Consider the following 22,990-nt stretch of genomic DNA (forward strand, 5'->3'; position numbering starts at 1 on the left):
AACAACAGATGGCGCTGCAAGTGATGTGAAAGATATAGAAGACAACGCAGTCTGTGGGTGCGCCATTCTGTATGTCGTCTTTCTGCTGTAAGCGTGTGCTGTTCACAACGTGCAAGTATGCTGTGGACAACATGGTTTATTCCTTAGAACAGAGGATTTTTCTGGTGTTGGAATTCCACCTCCTAGAACACAGTGTTGTTGCAACAAGACGAAGTTTTCAACAGAGGTTTAATGTAACCAAAGGACCGAAAAGCGATACAATAAAGGATATGTTTGAAAAATTTCAACGGACTGGGAACGTGACGGATGAACGTGCTGGAAAGGTAGGGCGACCGCGTACAGCAACCACAGAGGGCAACGCGCAGCCTAGTGCAGCAGGTGATCCAACAGCGGCCTCGGGTTTCCGTTCGCCCTGTTGCAGCTGCGGTCCACATGACGCCAACGTCCACGTATCGTCTCATGCGCCAGGGTTTACACCTCTATCCATACAAAATTCAAATGCGGCAACCCCTCAGCACCGCTACCATTGCTGCACGAGACACATTCGCTAATGATATAGTGCACATGATTGATGACGGCGATATGCATGTGGGCAGCATTTGGTTTACTGACGAAGCTTATTTTTACCTGGACGGCGCATATGGGGAACCGAAAAGCCCCATGTTGCAGTCCCATCATCCCTGCATCCTCAGAAAGTACTGGTCTGGGCCGCCATTTCTTCCAAAGGAATCATTGGGCCATTTTTCAGATCCGAAACGATTACTGCATCACGCTATCTGGACATTCTTCGTGAATTTGTGGCGGTACAAACTGCCTTAGACGACACTGCGAACACCTTGTGGTTTATGCAAGATGGTGCCCGGCCACATCGCACGGCCGACGTCTTTAATTTCCTGAATGAATATTTCGATGATCGTGTGATTGCTTTGGGCTATCCGAAACATACAAGAAGCGGCGTGGATTGGCCTCCCTATTCGCCAAACATGAACCCCTGTGACTTCTTTCTGTGGGGACACTTGAAAGAGCAGGTGTATCGCCAGAATCCAGAAACAATTGAAAAGCTGAAGCAGTACATCTCATCTTCATGTGAAGCCATTCCGCCAGACACGTTGTCAGAGGTTTCGGGTAATTTCATTCAGAGACTACGCCATATTATTGCTACGCATGGTGGATATGTGGAAAATATCGTACTATAGAGTTTCCCAGACTGCAGCGCCATCTGTTGTTGACAATTGTAACTACTGTAATTTCGAAAGTTTGTCTGCTTGAAAATGTACTGTTGTCCCAAGCATATTGCAACAAACGGTGTATTTCTATTGCTGCTCGTTTAGTTTCTATTGCCGTTTCAAATATACCGGTCATTTTTGAAACACCCTGAAGCAACTGTTAAATAATCTTAATGACCAACGGTGTTACCAATTAAATAATAAATAACTTTATTTTGTTTATGAAATGGGTGTCACAGCTACTTAAAATGTGAATTATAGACCTGGATAAACTTAAAGAATCAGAGGTTGTACAGAGTTTCAGGGAGAGCATAAGGGAACAATTGACAGGAATGGGGGAAAGAAATACAGTAGAAGAAGAATGGGTAGCTTTGAGAGATGAAGTAGTGAAGGCAGCAGAGGATCAAGTAGGTAAAAAGATGAGGGCTAGTAGAAACCATTGGGTGAAAGAAGAAATACTGAATTTAATTGATGAAAGGAGAAAATATAAAAATGCAGTAAGTGAAGCAAGCAAAAGGGAATACAAATGTCTCAAAATGATATCGACAGGAAGTGCAAAATGGCTAAGCAGGGATGGCTAGAGAACAAATGTAAGGATGTAGAGGCTTATCTCACTAGGGTAAGATAGATACTGCTTACAGGAAAATTAAAGAGACCTTTGGAGAAAAGAGAACCACTTGTATGAATATCAAGAGCTCAGGTGGAAACCCAGTTCTGAGCAAAGAAGGGAAAGCAGAAAGGTGGAGTGAGTATATATAGGGCCTATACAAGGGCAGTGTACTTGAGGACAATATTATGGAAATGGAAGAGGATGTAGATGAAGATGAAATGGGAGATACGATACTGCGTGAAGAGTTTGTCAGAGCACTGAAAGACCTGAGTCGAAACAAGGCCCCCGGAGTAGACAACATTCCATTGGAACTACTGACAGCCATAGGAGAGCCAGTCCTGACAAAACTCTACCATCTGGTGAGCAAAATGTATGAAACAGGTGAAATACCCTCAGACTTCAAGAAGAATATAATAATTCCAATCCCAAAGAAGGCAAATGTTGACAGATGTGAAAATTACCGAACAATCAGTTTAATAAGCCACAGCTGCAAAATACTAACGCGCATTCTTTACAGACGAATGGAAAAACTAGTAGAAGCCGACCTCAAGGAAGATCAGTTTGGATTCCGTAGAAATATTGGAAGACGTGAGGCAATACTGACCCTCCGACTTATCTTAGAAGAAAGATTAAGGAAAGGCAAACCTACGTTTCTAGCATTTGTAGACTTAGAGAAAGCTTTTGACAATGTTGACTGGAATACTCTCTTACAAATTCTGAAGGTGGCAGGGGTAAAATATAGGGAGCAAAAGGCTATTTACAATTTGTACAGAAACCAGATGGCAGTTTATAAGAGTTGAGGGGCATGGAAGGGAAGCAGTGGTTGGAAAGGGAGTGAGACAAGGTTGTAGCCTATCCCCGATGTTATTCAATCTGTATATTGAGCAAGCAGTGAAGGAAACAAAAGAAAAATTTGGAGTAGGTATTAAAATCCATGGAGAAGAAATAAAAGCTTTGAGGTTCACTGATGACATTGTAATTCTGTCAGACACAGCACAGGACTTGGAAGAGCAGTTGAACGAAATGGACATTGTCATGAAAGGAGGATATAAGATGAACATCAACAAAAGCAAAATGAGGATAATGGAATGTAGTCGAATTAAGTCGGGTGATGCTGAGGGAATTAGATTAGGAAATGAGGCACTTAAAGTAGTAAAGGAGTTTTGCTGTTTGGGGAGCAAAATAACTGATGATGGCCAAAGTAGAGAGGATATCAAATGTAGACTGGCAATGGCAAGGAAAGCGTTTCTGAAGAAGAGAAATTTGTTAACATCGAGTATAGATTTAAGTGTCAGGAAGTCGTTTCTGAAAGTATTTGTAAGGAGCGTAGCCATGTATGGAAGTGAAACATGGACAATAAATAGTTTGGACAAGAAGAGAATAGGAGCTTTTGAAATGTGGTGCTACAGAAGAATGCTGAAGATTAGATGGGTAGATCACATAACTAATCAGAAGATATTGAATAGGATTGGAGAGAAGAGAAGTTTGTGGCACAGCTTGACTAAAAGAAGAGATCGGTTGGTAGGACATGTTCTGGTACATCAAGGGATCACCAATTTAGTATTGGTAGGCAGTGTGGAGGGTAAAAATCATAGAGGGAGACCAAGAGATGAATACACTAAGCAGATTCAGAAGGATGTAGGTTGCAGTAAGTACTGCTCTGTCGGTCTTCTTAATTTCCCTGTAGGCGGTATCTATCTTACCCCTAGTGAGATAACCCTCTACATCCTTACATTTATCCTCTAGCCATCCCTGCTTAGCCATTTTGCACTTACTGTTGATCTCATTTTTCAGACGTTTGTATTCCTTTTTGCCTGCTTCATTTACTGCATTTTTATATTTTCTCCTTTCATCAATTAAATTCAATATTTCTTCTGTTACCCAAGGATTTCTACTAGCCCTCATCTTTTTACCTACTTGATCCTCTGCTGCCTTCACTACTTCCTCCCTCAAAGCTACCCATTCTTCTTCTACTGTATTTCTTTCCTGCCATTTGTTCCCTTATGCTCTCCCTGAAACTCTGTACAACCTCTGGTTTAGTCAGTTTATCCAGGTTCCAGCTTCTTAAATTCCCACCTTTTTGCAGTTTCTTCAGTGTTAATCTACAGTTCATAACCAATAGATTGTGGTCAGAGTCCACATCTGCCCCTGGAAATGTCTTACAATTTAAAACCTGGTTCCTAAATCTCTGTCTTACCATTATATAATCTATCTGATACCTTTTAGTATCTCCAGGGTTCTTCCATGTATACAACCTTCTTTCATGATTCTTAAACCAAGTGTTAGCTATGATTAAGTTGTGCTCTGTGCAAAATTCTACCAGTCAGCTTTGTCTTTCATTTCTTTGTCCCAGTCCATATTCGACTGCTACGTTTTCTTCTCTTCCTTTTCCTACTGACGAATTCCAGTCACCCATGACTATTAAATTTTCGTCTTCCTTCACTTTCTGAATAATTTCTTTTATTTCATCATACATTACTTCAATTTCTTCATCATCTGCAGAGCTAGTTGGCATATAAACTAGTACTACTGTAGGAGGCGTGGGCTTCGTGTGTATCTTGGCCATAATAATGCGTTCACTATGCTGTTTGTAGTAGCTTACCTGCATTCCTATTTTTTTTATTCATTATTAAACCTACTCCTGCATTACCCCTATTTGTCTTTGTATTTATAACCCTGTATTCGCCTGACCAAAAGTCTTTTTCCTCCTGCCACTGAACTTCACTAGTTCCCACTATATCTAACTTTAACCTATCCATTTTCCTTTTTAAATTTTCTAACCTACCTGCCCGATTAAGGGATCTGACATTCCACGCTCCAATCCATAGAACTCCAGTTTCCTTTCTCCTGATAATGACATCCTCTTGAGTAGTCCCCGCCCAGAGATCCGAATGGGGGACTATTTTACCTCTGGATTATTTTACCCAAGATGATGCCATCATCATTAACCTGCATGGCCTTGGGAAAAATTACGGCTGTAGTTTCCCCTTGCTTTCAACCGTTCGCAGTACCAGCACAGAAAGGCTGTTTTGGTTAGTGTTAAAAGGCCAGATCAGTCAATCATCCAGACTGTTGTCCCTGCTACTACTGAAAAGGCTACTGCCCCTCTTCAGGAACCACATGTTTGTCTGGCCTCTAAACAGATACCCCTCCGTTGTGGTTGAACCTATGGTACGGCTATCTGTATCGCTGAGGCACGCAAGCCTCCCCACCAATGGCAAGGTCCATGGTTCATGGGGGGATGTAGAAACTGAAAATAATTCCACTATATAAACAAGTGCTCAGTGAAGGTATTTTGTATATTCATACAAGATGATTAGACGGGAATACTGGGGAGGTAGCCTGTCTGTAAACTGAAAATCAAGCAGCTCTTGCAGTGGAAGAAGTCTGCTTTCACAGAAGAACACCACAGCTCCCGTACAGGATGACTAAGAATCAATTTCACCTGTAGCAATATAGAACAGTGTGCAGAGATTTATGTACATTCTCTCCTTGTGTGTTGCTTGCATTAGTATTATCAGTAACTCACATCTTCCTTCCATGTAATGTTAATGCACGTGAAAAATATACACCCCTGGGCATGTCTGGGCACTGTATTGCCAGTAATTCATAAGGCACACTGTGGAGGGTTGATATGACTTTGGTGAGCACCCTGTAATTGCTTCTTGTGATGTAGTGGGGTAGATAGAGTGGGAAATCACCTGCTCAGTTTTAGTTTGCAGGCCTATGAAGGAGGGAAGTGCATAAACTGAACACATCTACCTTCCCTCGTGTTCTACTTTAGAAATCCCCTCCACCAACCTGTTACACTCAGAACTTATCCCTTAATAGAGCTCTACTGCACTGAGATGTGGTTTACACACATTTAATAATTGTCTTTAACATACTTCACCCAAAGATAAACATTAATTTTACACTGTTAAAACAATATCTTCAATAATCTGTGGTTTTCCCATCCCCTGCCTTGCAGGAAAAAAATTAATTATGGGAAATTGATGTAGTTCAATTTTATATTGGGAAACTTTTTCACTGGAGCTGCTGTTTTCATGTTATTCAAGAAAAATGTAATAAAGTGACCTTTAGGTGCCCTCCCCCCTTTCCCACCCTCTCCGCACCTCAATGCTCATACCCCACCAGGCAGGATTTTTAGTATGTTGTTCATGGCACTCCCTCCTACCACTGTACAAAAATTTGTGACGATGAATTTTTTCCCCACATTTGTACGTCTACATCTATATCTACAGACATACTCCACAAGCCACTGTACTGTGAATGGTGCAGGGTACCCTTTACCACAACAAGTTATTTCCTTTCCTGTTACACTTGCAGATAGAGTGAGGAAAAACAACTTCTATAAGACTCCGTATGTATCCTTATTACTTGAATCTTATCTTCATGGATCCTATGTGAAGTATGTTTTGGCAGCAGTAGCTGGCCAATGTGGCCAAGCAGTTCTAGGCGCCTCAGTCTGGAGCAACGCGACCGCTACAGTCGCAGGTTCAAATCCTGCCTTGGGCATGGATGTGTGTGACGTCCTTAGGTTAGTTAGGTTTAAGTAGTTCTACGTTCTAGGGGACTGATGACGTCAGATGTTATGTCCCTTAGTGCTCAGAGCTATTATTATTATTATTATTATTATTATTATTATTTGGCAGCAGTAGGATCATTTTGCAGTCAGCTTCAAATTTTTTTTAGTAGTGTTCTTCAAAATGAATGTCTTCTTCCCTCCAGTGATTCCCATTTGAGCTCCCGAAGCATATCCGTAATACTTGCATGTTGATTCTACACCTAACAGTAGCAGCATTCCTCTGAATCGCTTTGATGTCTTCTTTCAATCTGACCTGGTGCAGATCCCAAACACTCAAGCACCACTCAAGAATAGATCACACTAGTGTCCTACATGTGGTCTTCTGTACAGGTGAATCACACTTTCCTAAAATTCTCCCAATAAACTGATGTCAACTATTTGCACTCCCTACCATAATCCTCACAGTGTCGTCATAACTGCCATCTGCTTCACATCTGCTGTGCAGCGAGCTACCTTAATTTAAGTATTAACTGTATTTTTCTTACTTGTAACTTCTTCTTCCACGTGTTTTTGCTTTTAGGAAGCTTTAATTGTCGAGTGCTAGTAATAGGGTTCCATAGATTTCGTGTTTGTTTTGAATACAGTCAGAGAGAGTCCCTTTAGTCAGCCATAGTGCCGGTAGTGCTAGTGTTTGTTTTCAATACAGTCCAGAGACAAATAGTGCTATTTTCATTGTTTTCTACAAGAAATGTCTAGCAACCACAGTTTAGTCAACTATCAGCTGCCTTTAGTGAATTAGCAGTCTAATTAAAAGTTGATTAATTCTCTACAGTAAATTGATTTCTTAGGATGGATAGGATGTGTGACTGCTGTGTATGGACGCAGGAGGAGCTGGCCACTGTTCGCGAACAGCTGAGCATGTTGATGGCCGCAGTCAGCCGTCTTCAGGCTGCTGCCTTGGAGTGTAGTGGCAGTGGGGAGTCTGGAGTGTTGCATGGTACACCCCAGGTGTTACATGCTTCAGCCACTGTCCCTGCTGTCGAGACATCTTCGCGGGTACCGGGCGCGGGTGGGCCAACCTCTCCCCAAGGGGAGCGGTGGGTTCAGCTGTGTTCGCGGCGCACGAGGGGGAGGGTCAATGTAGAAGCTGGCCGTGTGGCATCGCCCGCTCTGCCTGTGAGTGGACATGTGGCCGCTCCTTCAGCAAGATCCAAGCAGGCACACGGGGTGGGCAGGGGTTTATTAGTTATTGGGAGCTCCAACATTAGGCGGGTGATGGAGCCCCCTATTGAAATAGTTCGGGGAAGAAGGCCAGTGTTCACTCTGGCTGCTTGCCAGGGGGTCTCATCCTAGATGTTGAGGTGGCCCTGCCGGCGGCGATAGAGAGCACTGGGTGCACCCGACTGCAAATTGTTGCTCATGTCGGCACCAATGACTCCTGCCATCTGGGTTCAGAGGTTATCCTCAGTTCGTACAGGCGGTTGGCGCAATTGGTGAAGGCGGAAAGCCTCGCTAGCGGGGTGGAATCGGAGATAACTATTTTTAGTATCATTCCCAGAACTGATAGCGGTCCTCTGGATTGGAGCCGAGTAGAAGGCATAAAACCAGAAGCTCAGACGATTCTGCGTAGATCTGGGGTGCATATTTCTCTACCTCCGTATCAGGTGGAGAAATGTACGGTCCCCCTGAATAGGTCAGGTGTGCACTAAGCGCCGGAAGTGGCTACAAGGGTAGCGCAGTAGGTGTGGAGTGCACATGGGGTTTTTTTAGGTTAGAGAATTCCCTCCCTAGGCCCGACAAGACACCTCCTAAGATGCGGCAATGTAGGAGTAGGCAAAATGCAACAGGGAATAACAATATTAATGTGCTAATAGTAAACTGCAGGAGCGTCTATAGAAAGGTCCCAGAACTGCTCTCATTAATAAACGGTCACAATGCCCATTTAGTACTAGGGACAGAAAGTTGGCTGAAACCAGATGCAAACAGTAATGAAATCCTAAACTCAGATTGGAATGTGTACCGCAGAGACAGGCTCGACACTGCAGGGGGAGGCGTGTTTATAGCGAAAAGAAGTGCAATAGTATCGAAGGAAATTGACGGAGATGTGAAATGTGAAATAATCTGGGTGAAGGTCACGGTTAAAGCAGGCTCAGACATGGTAATTGAATGTCTCTATAGGCCCCCTGGCTGAGCAGCTGTTGTGGCTGAGCACTTGAAGGATAATTTGAAAAATATTTTGAGTGTTTCCCCACGATGTTATACTTCTGGGTGGAGATTTTAATTTGCCGAATATAGACTGGGAGACTCAAACGTTCATAACGGGTGGCAGGGAAAAAGACTCCAGTTAAATTTTATTTTAAGTGCTTTATCTGTAAACTACCTTGAGCAGTTAAACAGAGAACCGACCCATAGAGATAACATATTAGACCTTCTGGTGACAAACAGATCCCAACTATTTGAAACAGTTAACGCAGAACAGGGAATCAGCGATCATAAAGTGGATACTGCATCGATGATTTCAGCCGTAAATAGAAATATTAAAAAAGGTAGGAAGATTTTTCTGTTTAGCAAAAGTGACAAAAAGCAGATTACAGAGCACTTGATGGCTCAACACAAAAGTTTTGTTTCGAGTACAGATAGTGTTGAGGATCAGTGGACTAAGTTCAAAACCATCGTACAATTTGCGTTAGATGAGTATGTGCCAAGCAAGATCGTAAGAGATTGAAAAGAGCCACTGTGGTACAACAACCGAGTTAGAAAACTGCTGCGGAAGCAAAGGGAACTTCACAGCAAACATAAACATAGCCAAAGCCTTGCAGACAAACAAAAATTACGTGAAGCGAAATGTAGTGTGAGGAGGGCTGTGCGAGATGCGTTCAATGAATTCGAAAGTAAAGTTCTATGTACTGACTTGGCAGAAAATCCTAAGAAATTTTGGTCTTATGTCAAAGCGGTAGGTGGATTTAAACAAAATGTCCACACACTCTGTGACCAAAATGGTACTGAAACACAGGTTGACAGACTAAAGGCCGAAATACTAAATGTCTTTTTCCAAAGCTGTTTCACAATGGAAGACTGCACTGTAGTTCCTTGTCTAGATTCTCGCACAGATGACAAAATGGTAGATATCGAAATAGATGACAGAGGGATAAGGAAACAAATAAAATCGCTCAAAAGCGGAAAGGCAGCTGGGCCTGATGGGATACCAGTTTGATTTTACACAGAGCACGCGAAAGAACTTGCCCCCCCTCTTGCAGCGGTGTACCGTAGGTCTCTAGAAGAGCGTAGCGTTCCAAAGGATTGGAAAAGGGCACAGGTCATCCCCGTTTTCAAGAAGGGTTGAAGGGACGTCGAACAGATGGGCGAAACTATAGACCTATATCTGTAACGTTGATCAGTTGTAGAATTTTCGAACATGTATTATGTTAGAGTGTAATGACTTTTCTGGAGACTAGAAAACTACTCTGTAGGAATCAGCATCGGTTTCGAAAAAGACGGTCGTGTTAAACCCAGCTTGTGCTATTCGTCCACGAGACTCAGAGGGCCATAGATGCGGGTTCACAGGTAGATGCCGTGTTTCTTGACTTCCGCAAGGCGTTCGTTACAGTTCCCCACAGTCGTTTAATGAACAAAGTAAGAGCATATGGACTATCAGACCAATTGTGTGATTGGATTGAAGAGCCCCAAGATAACAGAATGCAGCATTTCATTCTCAATGGAGAGAGGTCTTTCGAAGTAAGAGTGATTTCAGGTGTGCCTCAGGGGAGTGTCCTTGGACCGTTACTATTCACAGTATACATAAATGATCTTGTGGATGACATCGGAAGTTCACTGAGGCTTTTTGTGGATGATGCTGTAGTGTATCGAGAGGTTGTAACAATGGAAAATTGTACTGAAATGCAGGAGGATCTGCAGCAAATTGACGCATGGTGCAGGGCATGGCAATTGAATCTCAATGTAGACAAGTGTAATGTGCTGAGAATACATAGAAAGATAGATCCCTTATCATTTAACTACAAAATAGCAGATCAGCAACTGGAAGCAGTTAATTCCATAAATTATCTGGTAGTACACATTAGGAGTGATTTAAAATGGAAAGATCATATAAAGTTGATCGTTGGTAAAGCAGATGCCAGACTGAGATTCATTGGAAGAATCCTAAGGAAATGCAATCCTAAAACAAAGGAAGTAGGTTACAATACACTTGTTCACCCACTGCTTGAATACTGCTCAGCAGTGTGGGATCCGTACCAGATAGGCTTGATAGAAGAGATAGAGAAGATCCAACGGAGAGCAGCGCGCTTCGTTACAGGATCATTTAGTAATCGCGAAAGCGTTACGGAGATGATAGATAAACTCCAGTGGAAGACTCTACAGGAGAGACGCTCAGTAGCTCGGTACAGGCTTTTGTTGAAGTTTCAAGGACATACCTTCACCAAAGAGTCAAGCAGTATATTGCTCCCTCTTATGTATATCTCGCGACTAGACCATGAGCATAAAATCAGAAAGATTAGAGCCCACACAGCAGCATACCAACAATCCTCCTTTCCACAAACAATACGAGACTGGAATAGAAGGGAGAACAGATAGAGGTACTCAGGGTGCCCTCCGCCACACACCGTCAGGTGGCTTGCGGACTATGGATGTAGATGTAGATGTAGATGCTCATTCCATTTCATATCGCTACATAGCATTAGGCCCAGATATTTAAAGACATGACTGTGTCAAGCAGAACGCTACTAATGCTATATCCAAGCATTACAGGTTTGTTTTTCCCTATTCATCTGTGTTTTCTACATTACATTTTTCTACATTAAGAGCCAGTTGCCATTCATCAAGCCAACTAGAAATTTTGGGTAGTTTATCTTGTATCTGTCTACACCAACTTCCTGTACACTACAGCATCATCAGCAAACAACCGCAGACTGTTGCCCACCCAGTCTGCCAGATCATTTATGTATATAGAAAATAGCAACAATCCTATCACACTTCCCTGGGGCATTCCCAATGTTACCCCTGTCTACAGTGAACACTTGTTGCCAAGGACAAACATACTGGGTTCTATTAGTATTATTAAGAAGTCTTCGAGCCATTCACATATGTGGGTGCCTGTTCCACATACATGTACCTTCATTAACGTTCTTCAGTGGGGTACTGGTGTATAATGATTTTCAGAAATCTAGAAATATGGAATCTGCCTGTTGCCCTTCATCGATAGTTTCCAGTATTTCGTGCGAGAAAAGAGCCAAGCTGGGTTTCACCAGAGTGAGGTTTTCTAAAGCTTTGTTGATTAGTGGATATGAGCTTTTAGGTCTCTAGGAAATTTATTATATTTGAACTCAGAATATGCTCTAGAATTTTGCTGCAAACTGATGTTAATCATATTGGTCTGTAATTTCACTGGTCTGTTATTTTACCCTTCTTATATACAGGAGTCACTTGTGTTTTTCTCCAGTCACTTGCACTTTGCCGGCTGTTGTGGCCGAGCGGTTCTAGGCGCTTCAGTCCAGAACCACGCAACTGCTACGATTGCAGGTTCGAATCCTGTCTCGGGCATTGGTGTGTGAGAACCACGCGACTGCTACGATTGCAGGTTCGAATCCTGCCTCGGGCATGGGTGTGTGTGATGTCCTTAGGTTAGTTAGATTTAAGTAGTTCTAAGTTATACGGGACTGATGACCTCCACTGTTAAGTCCCATAGTGCTCAGAGCCATTTGAAATATTTGAACTTGGCACTTTGATTTCCTTCCGTGACTGGACTACTGATGTATTGAAAACTGAATGCAAAGTGTTCGATCATACAGGATTTTAACCAACAAATTTCAGTTACAACAGTCAGTGGATCTACTAGCTATTCTTTGCATAACCAAGTATGTTAGGCTCAACACTGCAAAGACTCCTTTTAACTTCTTAATCTGTGTATAGATGTTTATGAAGCAGATATTTCACTGGTAATTAAATTGTATGTGGCTATCTCATTGGCTGTAATAAGTGATATAACTACTATGACAAACAGCAGTTAAGTGTATTACATTATCAGTTCATCACTAGCTTGTATACATTCCCTTTCATCTATTTCTTGGATAGTTTGTGGTTATTGATGCTTGGCTTCAAGATAGTCAGCAGTTACCTGTCTTAACTGCTCAGGCAATGTGGACTAAAGAGAATCCAGTCATGATCTTTTCTCCAGTTCATAGTTAGCAATACATTTACATCATCCCAAAAATAATGGGATGAGAGACCTACATTAAGGGGGTAGGATGTCAAACAGGCCAACTTGGAGCAGGAGAGGCACCATAGGATATTTTAATTTCCACTGTCTATACTTTTACAGATAAATTCTTAAAACTTTGTCAGCATGGCCAGGAAGGATTCAGGATTTACACTCATAGCAGTAGAAGTTCAAAAACGCAACAAAATAATTTTTTTTACATGTGACATTTCATCATTTTTTTCACTTACTATTGGCAGCATTTGTTATTATTGGTAGACTTATCTTCGTAAGAAAGATTGACTCTTCAATGAATTTTGCACAGCTTACAAACCATACTTACAGGTGTATGAAACTCTAGAATTTATTTAATTTATGAAAAAATGAATGCGCTGCTCTACTTTAAATTTCATGTTTAGGAAAAAACTCAAATTTTACAATTAATTATCTCAGTTTTTACCACAGTTTTTATTAGATTTGAGAAATTCTGGAGTTTGATACACCTGTAAGTATGGTTTGTATGCTTCATCAAAGAATTTCTTACTTATGAAGAAAAGTGTACCTATAACAACACATGCAGACAATAATAAGTGAAAAAATGATTAAATTTCACATGTAAATGTATAGACAGTGGAAATTAAAATGTCCTGTGGTGCCTCTCCTGCCCCAAGTTGCCTGTTTGACGTCTTACCCCATTAAGCCTTTTGACATTGCCCTGCTTGAATCACTACTTCTTGGTTTTTTTCCCCGTTTTTCTTCATTTCATTTCTGCAGTATTACATGGGCATATAGCAGTCAATAAATTCAATTTTTATTAATTTAATCTCTCAGATTTCTTCCAGTTTGGTAGCCTCAGAAACTGCCAAAACAGGAACAGTAATGATACAAACATTTAAATTGACAGGTAAATTCATTTTTAAAGATTCCTTCTTCAGAAAATATGTGGGGAACAGGGAAAAGAAAGGTAATATGAAACTGGTAAACACTGGGTGGAATAACAAAAATGGGAGGGGTAGAGGTAACCACTCACTGTGTAGCTGAGATGTGGAGCAGTTGATAAATCATTGGTAAGCATACATGCACATGTCAAGCTAAATTTTTTCTGGCACTACAGACCAACTGCGACAGAGCAGGGACTGTGTTGCCCCGTATATGTATTACTGAGGAAGAACAGTATCCAAAAGCTTTGTGATGATTTAAATTTTGTTTGTGCCTATTGACCACACCACCTTGACTGCTTTCACATTTAGAAATCAAAAGCACTAAAATGTGAATGTCCTGCAGTGATTAATTTATTTAATCAGTTAATACTTGATTATTGCCATGAAACAGGTTATAGTACTGATAACTAATTTTGAAAAACATATAACACATAGTTGGATATCTGCCAGAATAGTGTAATGTTTTCATTGGCACTGCATTTGTAACATAATTGAAACTATACAAGTTAAACAGTAAATAAATTTGAAAGAAACATATCAGAAAACATTAGAATTAAACAATGGAACAAAGTTTTGTGTGTGCGAAACTATGCACAGGTGCTGAATAGAAGGGAATTACTGAATTAGAAAGGCAGACAATGCCCGAACTGACAGCAAATATTAAAATTTCAAATTAATGTTAATTATGAGCTGCCATTAGTCAGTTTGTCTTATGGAAAAATGTTATGAACAAGTATGAAAAAAAATAATTGAAAGAGGGTACACACACACACACACACACACACACACACACACACACACACACACACAGAGAGAGAGAGAGAGAGAGAGAGAGAGAGAGAGAGAGAGAGAGAGAGAGAGAGAGAGAGAGAGAGGGGGGGGGGGGGAGGGGGGAGAAAAATAAAATATAAACTGAAATGCAGGCGGTCATAGGGGTGTAGACTGATGGAGGAGAGGGTATGGTAAGCCAGAAAATAAGCAGAAAAGGATAGGAACAAAGGATGTTTAAGAGATGGAGAGCCTAACATGAAATAAGACCAGGAGGACAGCAAGAACCTGAGTTGAGAAACAGCTCAACAACACTGATATTGAGAAGATAGAGCCAAATGTCTTGAATCACAGTTGGGAGTTGACTGGTGGGAAGTTGATTTCTGCGGGTGTCGAGGAGGATGTGATATGAATGTATGTGTTTTCATTTTTATTATTTTCAGCTATATTAATAGAATTACACTGCAGTTTCTTTTTAATAAAAATGTATTTCTTCGCCAGAGTTACTTCGTGGATAATCCTAGAGATCTGCAGACATTACGGCATGATAAAGCGCTGCACACAGTGAAGATTCAGCCTCACTTGGCAGATGTCCCTGACTACATTGTACCAGATGCACTAAAACAGTTATCAAGGGTCGGCACTAGCAGAAAGAAAAATCGCCTTGGAAGTTCAAGAAATAATCTTGCAGGAGTTTCTAAAGCTAAAGCAAAGTATGAGGTGAGTGAGTCATGTTTGTCGTCTTTTGTTTATCATCTCAGATCCCCTGTTGCACAGTATCTGAAATTTTAATGTATAGCATTAGAACATACAGTAAATTAGAGCATTTCAGAGGACATTGCTAAGGGGACTGACACAAATGATGCTGTGTGGCATCTCAAGACTTATTTGAAAAGTGTGCAGACTGCATCAATGTTTACACCTACATCAAAGAACTGACACATGAATATGTCAAGTTAGAAACTATGGATGGAGTTAGTAACACCATGGTTGTTAAAATCAAACACAAAGTTTTAAAATTTTGTTTCGATGCTCAATTTCTTTCATTGTGATATACAAAAAATATCATTTTGTGGCAAAATTTTAAAGTCAGATCATATGATGTTTGGTTATAAAAATTATAAACTTTAGTAGGCACAATGGGAGTAACTACCGACAGTTTCAAAAAGTTTTTAGCTGAGATACATAATGAATATGGAGATGCAATTTATCATTCCATTTGGCATTGACTTAGCCATGGAAAGGCACTAGATAGATTTTTCATCTTACTTTCAGCAATAAAATACTTTTGTATCAAAGAATGAAGTGCTCTTCAAAGAACTTTGTGTTTTAGTCTGGATATGTGGCTTAACGTTTTTAGTAGATATGAATTACCTCTTTAAAAGACTTAAATTTAAAACTACAAGGAACAGAGTATTTGTGATTGATCATATACACACATACAAATGTTTGAAAACAAATGTTTTGGCAACTTTGCTGCCTTACAAGATATTCTTTATGGAACATCCGCATGAAAAAATGTGATTCTCATATTAAAATGTGTGTTTGAGCAACCCATTGAAAACAAATTAGTTTTATTTGTCATACTTTATACTTTTGCAACTGAGTTCAGATTTTTCCAAAGAAATTTTAAATACGGTTTTCTAAAAGTACCAGAAAATTTACTGGTGGGAATAATTGAGCCTCAAGCAAATTATGCATTAAAAAAATGTCTCGATTATGACAGTGTATTATATGCTAGTCTTGCACTGTATGGTGCCAAAACATGGGCACTGTGTTGGACAGAGCAGAGAGACACTTGAGGCTTTTGAGATTGTATTTGGAGAAGAATGGAAGATGTGAAATGAACAGATAAAATAAGAAATGAGTTTACATCACACAGGGTGAATAATAAGACAATTACTGGAAACAATTAAGAGGAGGAAAATAAATCGACTAGGGCATTAAATGAGAAGAGGAGGAGTGGTGACTGAAAACAGGACCAAAGGAAAAATAGGGAAAATGAAAATACCAGCTAGATACATCATCATTTTCAAATCTCCATCTCTCCACGACACTCAGTAGCAACACTTTCCTTCCTCCATTCCTCATTTTTTCCATTCACAGAGCTTCACCTTCCATCCCTCACCACCCGTTAGTGTTGTGTGTGACCAAATTTTGTCACCTGCTACGAGTAGTTTAAAAAATCGTGAAACTTTGTTCTGCTACCTTATCTTTCACAGATGGAATTTTGATCCACTGTAAGATGAAGTGGAATCAAGTAATAATGGTAAAGCCTTATCTAAATGAGTTAAAACAGGTTTATGGTCAGTGTATAATTCCTGACAGATATCGTGGCTGATAATTGGTTTTCCTCAACTTTCCTCATAGTGTAATCAACTTTTCTAAAGCCGGTTTTACAAAGGCATGAATTATTTACACTTTCATTCCCCAACATTATTTACATGTGGAAACATGCTGCTTCCACACTGTCATGTGTAAGTTACAAAAGTTAAAAGATGTTTAACTTTTTTACATGATGCATCTTCCCCACCATCAGTTATGAGCTTCAGGAACTGTCGACGGGTGGATATGCTGTCATTCTGCTTTTCTTCATTGAACTGTATGTCTCTTCAATCATTTGTTTATGGGTGTGAATAATCAGTGCCATGACAAAATAATGGACTTAGTTTTCTATTAAATAAATACTTTGGAAAGTGGCATTATTTTCTTAAACTGTGCATTACGAGTCTCATTCTTACATTCTGCAATTTCTTATAATCTCTTATTTGTAATACATCATTTCAAGTGATGGGTTCAGAAAATATTGTAACAGAGAGTGTTGACTAGCTGAGGTGCAGAAATCAAAATTGTAAAGGTATTTTTTCTTTTATTGTAATGATGATAGTTTTATGCTTTAGTCGTAGTGTAAATATTGTGGTGAAATGCAAATACAGCATTTATATATGGCTTTAGAGGATTAAAGCTACTCTTGACTCCAGCTGAAATCCTATGTAAATACAGCTGTATTTGTATTGGTGCAATCACTGAGTAATGACTATTGTGCACCGTCTCACAAACCTTGCTTACAAAATTGTTAACCATATTGGTAAAGAAGCATAATATTTTACAGCACCTGTGGCCTAGCAGAATCATGAAACCTCTGAAAATGAAAACAAAGCAGAACAGATGAGACAGTTCAGTGTATTAAAGGTAGCATCCTGGGAATAGCACTCGTCAGAATCCAATATGTGTTGCAGTGATGATAGTGTTTCCAATTGCCGGAAATCAGCATTATAACCACTGCCCTAAGTTACTATTGGTACACTGAAATTGGGAAGAGCCACAAGCACTAAAATGTATGTGAAGTTGCAAATGCATGCCAGTCCAGTGAACTTTGATCTCCCTTATGCAATCACTTGTAGCTGTAGAAAGGATAGTCATTCAAATGCTGACACAGAAAAATTCGGACAGTTTATCCAAACATATAATAATCTGTCGTCCAGTGAAAAATAATAGCAAAATGTGCAAGAAACCAAAGTCATTAGACTATGATCCATTGCTTGTGCCTGATAGATAAAATGTTGACATTCCATGACAACTTAAGGAAGATGAAATCTTCCAGGTGGATCCAACAGATTTGTGTAGCTCCCTGTAGTAGAGAGAAAACATTAAAGAAAAGGAAAAAGCCACCTCCAGCATGCTAGTGTAATGTGAACTACTTGGGGACATGGATGAAACGATAGTTCGAACAAAAGTAAGATTTATGTGCTTGTGTCTGTAGGCAATGGATAAAATTGCTGGCACTGCTATATTAAGGTATTATATCCTCCATCATGAGGTTGACCCTATTGGGCACAGAACCAAAGGGGGTATAGCTCTGTTTGCAAATGACACACATTCTTCTGTCACACTGCTTACTCATCATCAAACAATGGTTGTTACAATTAATGAATCATATGACTTAAAAGCATGAGTGCATTCTCTTGCAGAAATATAATTGATTTTTTTGGACTTCCAGCTGCATGAAGTAGTTACGTGTCTACAAACTTTCTGCCAAATTCTCCTTAGTAGTTATCAGGTGGTAAGTGACTGCCTTATGGTTGTCACCTTCATCTTCTACATCTACATCTACATCCATACTCCGCAAGCCACCTGACGGTGTGTGGCGGAGGGTACCCTGAGTACCTCTATCGGTTCTCCCTTCTATTCCAGTCTCGTATTGTACGTGGAAAGAAGGATTGTCGGTATGTTTCTGTGTGGGCTCTAATCTCTCTGATTTTATCCTCATGGTCTCTTCGCGAGATATACGTAGGAGGGAGCAATATACTGCTTGACTCTTTGGTGAAGGTATGTTCTCGAAACTTTAACAAAAGCCCGTACCGAGCTACTGAGCGTCTCTCTTGCAGAGTCTTCCACTGGAGTTTATCTATCATCTCCGTAATGCTTTCGCAATTACTAAATGATCCTGTAACGAAGCGCGCTGCTCTCCGTTGGATCTTCTCTATCTCTTCTATCAACCCTACCTTGTGCGGATCCCACACTGCTGAGCAGTATTCAAGCATTGGGCTAACAAGCATACTGTAACCTACTTCCTTTGTTGTCGGATTGCATTTCCTTAGGATTCTTCCAATGAATCTCAATCTGGCATCTGCTTTACCGACGATCAACTTTATATGATCATTCCATTTTAAATCACTCCTAATGCGTACTCCCAGATAATTTATGGAATTAACTGCTTCCAGTTGCTGACCTGCTATTTTATAGCTAAATGATAAGGGACCTATCTTTCTATGTATTTGCATCACATTACACTTGTCTACATTGAGATTCAATTGCCATTCCGTGCACCATGCGTCAATTCGCTGCAGGTCCTCCTGCATTTCAGTACAATCCTCCATTGTTGCAACCTCTCGATACACCACAGCATCATCCGCAAAAAGCCTCAGTGAACTTCGGATGTCATCCACCAGGTCATTTATGTATATTGTGAATAGCAACGGTCCTATGACACTCCCCTACGGCACACTTGATGTAGTGTTGGTCGTGGTCGTGACATCACACTGAGCAGTCCATCAGTTATAAGTCAGTGTTATGTCCCACTGTTGCCGCACCTTATTTAACCTTGTGATGGATTGTTTCTGCACTGTGATCAGCTATGAACTGTCATCTTTATAGATAGTATTAGCAGATTTTTTAAAATCTCTGTAGCTTCTGTAGTTACATTATCCTATTAACAGTTAGCCTTTGTGATGACAGAGATGTTTCTGAGTTTTCCAATAAAATTTGTTACTGCTGATTTCTCTGGATGTCATAGCACAGACATCTCTCATTTTCAGTCAAGCATTGTTCTATTGTGTGTTTATCTGACAAATATGGTCCACACTGTCATGGTATTTTGTAAATGATGGTAGTTCTCAAGGCCACATTGCCTTTTGTCAGCATCATGGACTTCATGTTATATCTGTTTCAGGAGCCATCCTTTTATACTAGCAGTGAACCACAAAATAACAAAAATACCTCCTGAAATTGTTTGCAATATTTTCATGGCAGTGTAGCCGTTCTCGTGGAAGACTGCTCATTTGTGGTTCAGTATTTCTGGTGGTTTTCAGCTTCAGAGGTGGCTTCTACACAGTGTGCATTTGAGCCAGGTGGTGATGACTGGAAGCATGCTGCATGAATGACTGTTTGAAGTACCTGGAAGTGTGAGATGATTTTATTTGGTATAACCATGTGCTCCCTGTGATTACCACAAGAAGCAGCATTAGGCCTGTAGTATATCTCCTCACCCATTCCTCCTAGTGAGAGAAAAACATGCAACATGCCACAGCCTCATCATGTGCCTGCCTCACAGGCCAAATTCTTGACTTTTCCAGCTGCTGTATGGTACTTCTGCATTACTACTAGGTCCTCCGCAAACACACTCACATATTCTACACAGCAAGAAATTATGAGTGATCTCCATTCTAGTGACTGCTTTCCTCTATGGATCTGTCTGCATCACACTGCAGTTTTCAAAAGGAACCTGCCAAGAAGAGTAATAAGCAGAGCAAATTGCGCACTGTTATGTTCAGTTGGATAAAGGACTTGATGCACCACACTACTGACAAGGTCCCCAAGGCTGGGGCGTACTATCACCCTGGTTTCTGAAGAGGTGCATAGTTGCTTTAAATGTACTGAATTACAACAAGAGCTCTATTCTTAGATACTATTTTTATAAAATGTAGTATGACATTTAAAGTGATTATCATATTTATATGATAAAACAAAGGAATGACTGTAAGCAGGAATACTCTCTTTGTAGTTTTACAGTTTTCACTGAGCTTGCCTTCAGGATCCACTTACCAAATTATTTTAAAATATTTGCTGCAAAGTAAATGGTATTTCAAAGACTGTGGAGGAGATGATAAGACATGCTAATGGCATAAAGTTCCTTTTCTGGTGAGAGTCCTTGTGAGCCCGTTGCTCTACAGCATCTTTACCTTAAATTAAGAAATTGGGCAGTCCGGGGCTTCCTTGTCTATTGCAAAAAATGGGGTAAGGAGGAGTCATTTTGCTGGCAATGATTTGCAAGATGTACCAAGCAAGAAAATATGTAAAGCAAGTCCTGTTGTTCAGTGTGCTTTCAGTGTACTGTTGAAGTATAGAGTTGTGCATTTGCAAGAAAAGAATGGTTGGAAAGAACAGGCAATAAGCTGCAGTTTATAAACTCAACATATGACTATGATTACATAACAGTCTCTTGAGGCAGGTCTTCCTTTTCCAGTGAATGGTGCCTCAGGTGTGTGGTGCTTGTGATGCCCAGATATCATTATACCACATTTTGATTGTAATTTATATTCAAACAATAGGGCAGACACTGGCATCTAGCTGGTCTGCATTCTCTTTCAGCAGACAAAGGAATGACCGTGGCATTGACATATAAATTGTTGCAAGATGTCTAACCTGCTTCCTAAATTATTCTTTGGGAGATTGTAATGTGTTGTCAATGTCAAGTGTGTGAGAAAGAGAGATTGAGATCTTGTTGTGGGCATGAGGTGCATGCAATATAATTTTGCATTCCTTAATGTAGCCGGGAAGCTTCGTAGAGAATTGTGAGACTCTGATATGTTAGAGATCCACTGAGTTTATAAATGTGAATTTGTCCTTGTTGTCAGTGTTTGTTAATCTCAGTAAAATGTTCAATCGTAAATGAAAAAGTCAAAGGAAAATTATTAGTTAAAATCTTGAAATGAGAACTGCATTGCAGTTGCATGACTGTACTGAGTGTAATACCTGCAACTAAGAGTTGTGTCATCAGGTAATACAGCTTACTAAAAGCCAGCTACAAACTATGCAAAAGAAAGCTACTTAACACCAGGCGTAACATGGGAAGGTGAAACTGTTAATAACGCAACACCTCGCATGCCAGGCCTAGTCCTAGTGAAAATGTTACGTCCTTGTCCTTGCCTGACCTGAGTGCTGACATTCCCAGCTTCTATTATTGAAAGACCAACAGTTAATGTGGAATTTGAACCAGAAAATGATTTCCACACCCAAAAATTATTTCCTGGGGAGACACTATGTTAGCAGGCAAGTAAATTCTATGACCAACTGGGGTTTTAGCACTGAAATTTCGGTTTTGTTATCTGAAATGTGTGTACTAACCCACCAAGCAGTTCCATTACATAGAGAGTGTTTTGTTCCAAACATTTACTCAGGTATATCATTTGTTCATTGCCTGAAATAATCCTATCCCGTTGAATCCCATATGTTATTGAAATTGGTTTGTTGTTCAGTTAAACATTCACATACTTCTTTTATGTGTAACCTTCAATTAAAAGAGACTATATTATAAAATGGTTAATTTTTTCAGGCCAAGAAAGCCAATCCTCTGAAGAGCATGGAATTTTTTGGATTCAAGAAGAGGAAAACATCCTGATCCTAAGAAGATGTACAATTTGGATGTACTTGTACTTCTTGTATAAAATAATTTAATAAAAATTTATATTTTTATTTATATATATATACAATGCTGTATATGAGACCCACACCACTGCCCAACTATATTGGTCTTTCTAAGTGTCTAGGAAAACTATATTCCACTCTCAGTTCTCCTGCTTTGAATGATGATTGCCAGAATAGAAAAAGTGTATTTATGTATTAAATTGGTCTTAGATAGCCTGCTGTATGGAAATTTGTTCTATTTATGTGAATTTACCAGGGAGTGGTAACTGCAAATTGTGATGTCAATAGCAATCCAATCCTGTTCATGGTACCTGCTGGTTGGTTGGTTGGATTATTCCATGTCATTGGCTCCTGCCTTGGAGATATGATGTGAGGCATGGAAGAACAGCTGTGACAACCCCAATGATGTCATGGGAACAGCAGAAGAACTGTTATCTTAATATTCAATTGGAATCTCTTAACTTGAACAGATAATTTTGAATATAGTTCATATTAATGTGTTTCTAATGTTCCAGTGAGAAACCTTTGTTACACATAATCATTGTGAATGAGACTACGATTTATGGCACATTGTTTATTAGAAGCATTGTATTTATTTCAAGAATGTGGATATAGATTGCACTTGTGGCTTTCAACAACAGCTGCAGCACTTCCAGAAACAAAATCTGGCCGGAGATATTTGTGAGTGAAGAAATGACAAGGAGAGCAAATGACTTAACAGGACATCGTAGTTCACGAGCAAACTTTGTATCGCCCACCCAGTATCATGAAACATGCAAA

General features: G+C 40.1%; 1 protein-coding gene across 2 annotated transcripts in view; it reads left to right on the plus strand.

Annotated features, from left to right (window-relative positions):
• Nucleotides 1–22,264, plus strand: part of LOC126284353 (probable ATP-dependent RNA helicase DDX56) — a 103,789-nt gene extending 81,525 nt beyond the window's left edge. For both annotated transcript variants that reach the window (XM_049983230.1, XM_049983222.1), the window contains exons 10-11: nt 14,786–15,004; nt 22,119–22,264. In XM_049983230.1, the coding sequence (XP_049839187.1) occupies nt 14,786–15,004; nt 22,119–22,184 (285 nt within the window). In that variant the 3' untranslated portion in view covers nt 22,185–22,264. The remainder of the gene's footprint in view (nt 1–14,785; nt 15,005–22,118) is intronic.
• The last annotated feature ends 726 nt before the right edge of the window (nt 22,265–22,990 follow it).

The sequence above is a fragment of the Schistocerca gregaria genome, chromosome 1, assembly GCF_023897955.1.
Source record: "Schistocerca gregaria isolate iqSchGreg1 chromosome 1, iqSchGreg1.2, whole genome shotgun sequence".
Lineage (NCBI taxonomy): Eukaryota > Metazoa > Arthropoda > Insecta > Orthoptera > Acrididae > Schistocerca > Schistocerca gregaria.